This window comes from Rhinatrema bivittatum, chromosome 16, assembly GCF_901001135.1.
Source record: "Rhinatrema bivittatum chromosome 16, aRhiBiv1.1, whole genome shotgun sequence".
Taxonomy (NCBI): domain Eukaryota; kingdom Metazoa; phylum Chordata; class Amphibia; order Gymnophiona; family Rhinatrematidae; genus Rhinatrema; species Rhinatrema bivittatum.
Genome location: NC_042630.1, coordinates 43086156 through 43092551, shown reverse-complemented (window position 1 = coordinate 43092551; position 6396 = coordinate 43086156). Strand labels below are relative to the sequence as shown.

Sequence of the window (6396 nt, the reverse complement as noted above, 5' to 3'; positions counted from 1 at the left end):
TTTCAAGGGTATTGTGCACTCATTTTGAGGTAAAATGAAGAAAATAAAAAATGCCTATTTCAGATTGGATTACCATTTATTTTAAAACAACAACTAATCCCTAATAGTAAGCGATAATTCAATAAAAGTGCACTTTAGATATTCCAGGGCAAATAAAATATTGAAAAATAAATGAATAAAGTTTATTGCCTATTTAAAGATGTTCTTCCCAATGATCTTTTCCCAAAAGCAAATAATGTTAGAAAAAAGTTTTAAAACTGAGGTTCACAGTCCCTATGCAAAAAAATGGCATTGCTTATTTGTTCTTCTTATGACACTAATTATAAAGCCCTGAGGACTATACCCTGAGGTATTCAGAGCAGTCATATACCTCTGCCCCCTGTGCTTAAGCACTTGATGCAGCAGAAAATCATCAGTATCAGCATGTAAGGTAAAGAAAAGAACGTTAGATTATTCTTTTTGATTTATTTCATTGTCTCTTTGATAAGCAAAAGTATCAGATCATTAGGCAGAGGTTAAAATAAAAAAAAATGCTGTCTCTGATGAACTCTTTTGAGCTATGCGGTTTAATGATGATTATATACATAGAGGTCTATATTATTATCGGTAGCCCACACTTTTAAGCCCTTAGTAACACTTTCCTGAAGGAGCCTGAGCCCATCAGATGCTGGAAGCCAAAAAGTATTGCCAGGTTCGTGGTCAGATGTGGCAAGCTCTTGGAAGGGAGACCACCCAGGAAGGGCTGGTGCTGTGAGGGCTGCATATGGCAATGTCAAACTGTTGCTGTTTCCTGCCAAGAATGTCATGGCCATAGAATGAACCATAATCACCAAATCCTGTGAAAACAGATAAGGTTTACCCATCACCACACCACCTCCTTTTTCTGCAAAGTTAAGATTTTATTTTTCCTCCATCAAATGATTCTGGGCTTGAGGAGGGTGGAATCAGAAGATGTAATATTGCTTGAGCACGGTTTAATATTTGGGAGGAGAAACTGGGTCTTGAAGCGTCGTTTGATGACAGAATGAGTTATAGTAATCATACTGATCTCGAAGAAAATGGGAGTCTTTTTTCAGGTTGCGGTATCTTTTATGAAATCAATGAAAAAGATGTTCATTGTATGACATTTCAAGACCACAATCATATAGGTCCCTTACCTAAGAACTCAATAATTGTATACTGGGTCAGACCGAGGGTCTATCAAGCTCAATATTCTGTTTATAACAGTGACCAATCCAGGTCACAATTCACAAGTACTTGACAAGATCCCAAACGGTTGATAGATCCCATGCCACTAAAGCCCAGGTGAGACCAAATGAGGGTATGAAACATTGAAGATGCCTAATGCAGAATTGATGCAGAGTGAGGGACAGGATGAGGAATATTTCAGGAATGGAAACTTGAATGACAATAAGGATGCTGAGAGAAGGAAGATATTGACATGATTTTAATGCAGGCAAATTTATGGATACTTACTAGGGGAACTGCAGTTCACAATATTAGCAGAAAACACTGGGCATGGACTCACTTTGATTCCTGAAACAAACATTTTGTAAGCAATATACATAATTTGGCAATTTGCAAAGAAAGACATTGTTTGTGGAGAGAAGGGGAGCTATCATTTAGGGAAGAAAAATGTATGAAGGCTGAGGGGAGCTGTTGAGGACTTAGGGGGTTATTTTCTAAAGCTATATCGCATGCGAAAAGGGCCTTTTCACATGCAATATAATGCAAATGAGGGGGAGAGGAGGGGGCGGGGAAGGGGCAGAGTCAGCAATGTCTTCGCTGCCAGTGATAATGTTAGTAACGTTATCATTGGCAGTAGCGCGCTGAATACTACCACCTTTCATGGTAGCGCTATTCGGTGCGAAAGCCGACAGCCGGTGCACCACCGTGGTGCGAAGGCTGCGGGCTTTCGCAGGCCCGCCCCCCTCCACCCCCTGTTTTCACAGGATTCAACATTCTGCGAAGAATGATGAATCCAGGCACACTGGAAAAACTAGGGAAAAATATTGGTATTGCATTGTGAAGGCGTAAATTATTGATTTGGAAATTTCTTCATGCCTTTTGGGTGAACTGGCCTAATGCCCATGTGTCCCCCATATTTGCCCAACATGCAGTTGTATATAGTAGCCTACAATTAAATAGGGATGTGAATCGTGTCCTCGATCGTCTTAACGATCGATTTCGGCTGGGAGGGGGAGGGAATCGTATTGTTGCCGTTTGGGGGGGTAAAATATCGTGAAAAAATCGTGAAAAATCGTGAAAAAATCAAAAAAACGTAAAATCGCAAAACCGGCACATTAAAACCCCCTAAAACACACCCCCGACCCTTTAAATTAAATCCCCCACCCTCCCGAACCCCCCCCCAAATGACTTAAATAACCTGCGGGTCCAGCGGCGGTCCGGAACGGCAGCAGTCCGGAACGGGCTCCTGCTACTGAATCTTGTTGTCTTCAGCCGGCGCCATTTTCCAAAATGGCGCCGAAAAATGGCGGCGGCCATAGACGAACACGATTGGACGGCAGGAGGTCCTTCCGGACCCCCGCTGGACTTTTGGCAAGTCTTGTGGGGGTCAGGAGGCCCCCCCCCAAGCTGGCCAAAAGTTCCTGGAGGTCCAGCGGGGGTCAGGGAGCGATTTCCCGCCGCGAATCGTTTTCGTACGGAAAATGGCGCCGGCAGGAGATCGACTGCAGGAGGTCGTTCAGCGAGGCGCCGGAACCCTCACTGAACGACCTCCTGCAGTCGATCTCCTGCCGGCGCCATTTTCCGTACGAAAACGATTCGCGGCGGGAAATCGCTCCCTGACCCCCGCTGGACCTCCAGGAACTTTTGGCCAGCTTGGGGGGGGCCTCCTGACCCCCACAAGACTTGCCAAAAGTCCAGCGGGGGTCCGGAAGGACCTCCTGCCGTCCAATCATGTTCGTCTATGGCTGCCGCCATTTTTCGGCGCCATTTTGGAAAATGGCGCCGGCTGAAGACAACAAGATTCAGTAGCAGGAGCCCATTCCGGACCGCTGCCGTTCCAGACCGCCGCTGGACCCGCAGGTTATTTAAGTCATTGGGGGGGGGGGTTTGGGAGGGTGGGGGATTTAATTTAAAGGGTCGGGGGTGGGTTTTAGGGGGTTTTAGTGTGCCGGCTCACGATTCTAACGATTTATAACGATAAATCGTTAGAATCTCTATTGTATTGTGTTCCATAACGGTTTAAGACGATATTAAAATTATCGGACGATAATTTTAATCGTCCTAAAACGATTCACATCCCTACAATTAAATAGGTTCAGGATTGTGCATGCTTCCCTTGGCTACCTTTGGACAACTGGAAGGAACCTGTGAAACATTAATGGCAAGTGAGCCAGGGAAGAGTGCAATGGACTGGTGTGTGTTCTGGGGATAAATGACTTGTCATGAATTAGCTATGACATCTTCCCAAAGATCTTTTCCTAAAAGTAAATAATGTAAGAAAAAAGTTATCTGATCACTGTCTGAAATAGTGATCACATAACATATTAATTCATATTTATATTTTACTTGAATTGTAAACTGCTTAGTACCGGACACCTGGTACTTGCGGAATATACATATTTGTAATAAATAAATTATAATTCAAATATAGTTTATTAAAGTGCACGGTAAAAATAAGAAGTATAGTGCAAGATATATCAATGAATGCTTGAATCTTGAGAAGTTAAGTGACTTCTTCTAATGCTGGATAAGGAATATCTATAGCTCTATAGTTCTGTCCTTTAAAATTATACTATGCTTTTCGATGCCTATATTACATACCAAGACCAGAATGGTACATCATTAGCTACTATTTCTGTTGTGTTAATATTATGATACCTGTCTGGACAGGATTAACTGAGCAGCAGAAATAAAAATGAACTTTTCAACAGAAGGCAACACTCACGTTCTGTGATATGATGCACTCAGAGTATGAGATGCAGTAACTAATCTACAGCATACAATAAAGCCTGCATTAGTACATAAAATTTGCTAGCATGAAAACTAGATGAGCCGAGCCTGAAGGCCAGATCAATTTAGGGATGATGCGTACTATCAACTGAACCAATGCTGTTTGAAAAATCATACTTATAAAATATGTAACATTATTTTTAACACTGTTTTTAGGATTTAGCAGGTTTCTACTGTCGGTTAATGCCTTGCCCACTGATTCAAGGCACCTTTTTGTCTGTTGTATATACATTCTGACTGCTCAGTCCACTAGACAGATCTTTCTCAGGGACTGAAAGATCAGAATGCTTATGGAATAAATTATGATAACTTTTAATGTAAAATGCCTGATTGCTTAGAATTTTTCATGAGTCCAGGAAGCTGCTTTTGAATCTTGAGCATTTTTCTGATCTTTTACTGGATTCATTTCTTCTACTCTAGAAGACTGTTATGACTTCCACACCTTACTTGGCAATTGTACTGTTTACAATAATATTTATTTAAAAAACCAATGGGAATTTCAAGTGTGTGCTTTTATTTATTTGACATGATGATTTTTGTTCATTTTTATATCTGCCTTCTGTCTCTTCTTTTCTCTGCAGATGAACAATGTTGACACCAATGGAAACCAACAATCAAACCTCCCTGGAAGAGTTTATTATTTTGGGATTTTCAGATTATCCAAGAATTAAGTATCTCATTTTTGGAATGCTTTTGATGATCTATTTGATCACATTGATTGGAAACCTTCTAATAATAACTGTGACATCAATAGATGTCCACCTTCAAAACCCCATGTACTTTTTCCTAAGCAATTTGTCCTGTATAGACATCTGCTACACATCAGTAACTCTCAATAAGATTCTCTCAATATTCATAACCAAGAATGCCACCATTTCTTTTGTTGCGTGCATTATGCAGCTGTACCTATTCATGTCTTTGGCAGGGACAGAGTTTTCAATTCTCGCAGTCATGGCGTATGATCGCTATGTGGCCATCTGCAATCCATTGCGTTACTCAATGATTATGAAGAAGAGAATCTGTGGCCTGCTGGCAGCTGCTTCCTGGATACTTGGCTTTCTGGAAATCATTCCTCACACAGTCTTGACATCCCAGCTATCTTTCTGTGGGTCCAACATAATTAACCATTTCTTTTGCGACCTCACAGCACTGCTGAAGCTTTCCTGCAGTGATACATTTGTCATTGAAACGGTGATCCTTTTAGAGGGGTTGCTTTTAGGGTTAAGCCCCTTTCTGTTAACCCTTTCTTCTTACGTGTTCATTATCTCAGCCATCCTTAAAATAAACTCGACAGAGAGCAGACGCAAACTGTTTTCAACCTGCTCCTCTCACCTTACTGTGGTCATTTTGTTCTATGGTTCTGCGATTTGCATGTACCTGCGCCCTGCCTCCATGTACTCCATGGGGAAAGATAAACTCTTTGCAGTTCTCTACATAGCAGTGATACCAATGCTAAACCCCATCATTTATACTCTGAGAAATAAAGATGTGAAAAGTGCGCTGCTTAAAGTCATCAGTAGAAAATAAATTGACTGAGAAGGCAGGAAAAAAATTGCTCATTTTGTTCTGAACTCAGTTTAGCAATGGGGAGGAGGTGCACAGAAATAAGAACACTATGGGGTAGATTTTAAAAGGTGCATGCACGCGTCCATGTGCTTCCCGGCGTGCACACATGGACATGATGACTTTAGAACATGCGCGCGCCGGCCCACTACTGGTGCGTGCTTCACCGGCACAGCAGCAAACGGCTACTGTACCGGCCGCCTCTAATCTCACCCCCCACCCCCTGGACCACCCCTTTCTCTGGGCCTTGAACTTCTGCGGGTTACACGCTTGGCCAGGCTCCTTTATTTATTTATTTATTTATTTATTTATTTAAGGACTTTTATATACCGCGGTTCGTTAGCAAACATCACCTCGGTTTACAGAGAACATTAAATTAGCAACAAGCTTTACAATCAAAATTAAATTATAGCGAAACAAGTTTAAGCACTCATAACACACCACACAACACATCACCAACAATCATACATTCTCATAAAAATATTTAGACATGTTTCCCTTGACAAAGCTTCTTCAGGGGAATTTCATTTATAGTTCTCAGTGATATCCATAAATGTGTGATATCCATAAATATGTGTGATATCCATAAATATCCATAAATATCCATAAATGTTCTCAGTGATATCCTTTGAACATGTGCATGGTTCATTCAAGGCCCAGCCATGCGCATAACTCCATTTTTTTACGCTCATGGCCGATTTAAAACTTGGCCGTTTCAGTCCAATATTCCAAGATCACTCGGTGCTTAATATAAGGCTTCTTAATTAGGAACCTATTTTCAGTCATGTTTTAAAAATTGGGCTGAATATAGGCTCTGAAATAGACTGTATGGTACCTTAAATTAGGGCACCCAAA

At 41.4% G+C, this 6396-nt stretch overlaps 1 protein-coding gene across 1 annotated transcript; it reads left to right on the top strand.

Annotated features, from left to right (window-relative positions):
• Positions 1–4578: 4578 nt before the first annotated feature.
• Positions 4579–5505, top strand: LOC115077549 (olfactory receptor 5V1-like). Its single transcript, XM_029579842.1, has one exon. The coding sequence runs from the start codon at positions 4579–4581 to the stop codon at positions 5503–5505; it is 927 nt and encodes a 308-aa protein (XP_029435702.1).
• The last annotated feature ends 891 nt before the right edge of the window (positions 5506–6396 follow it).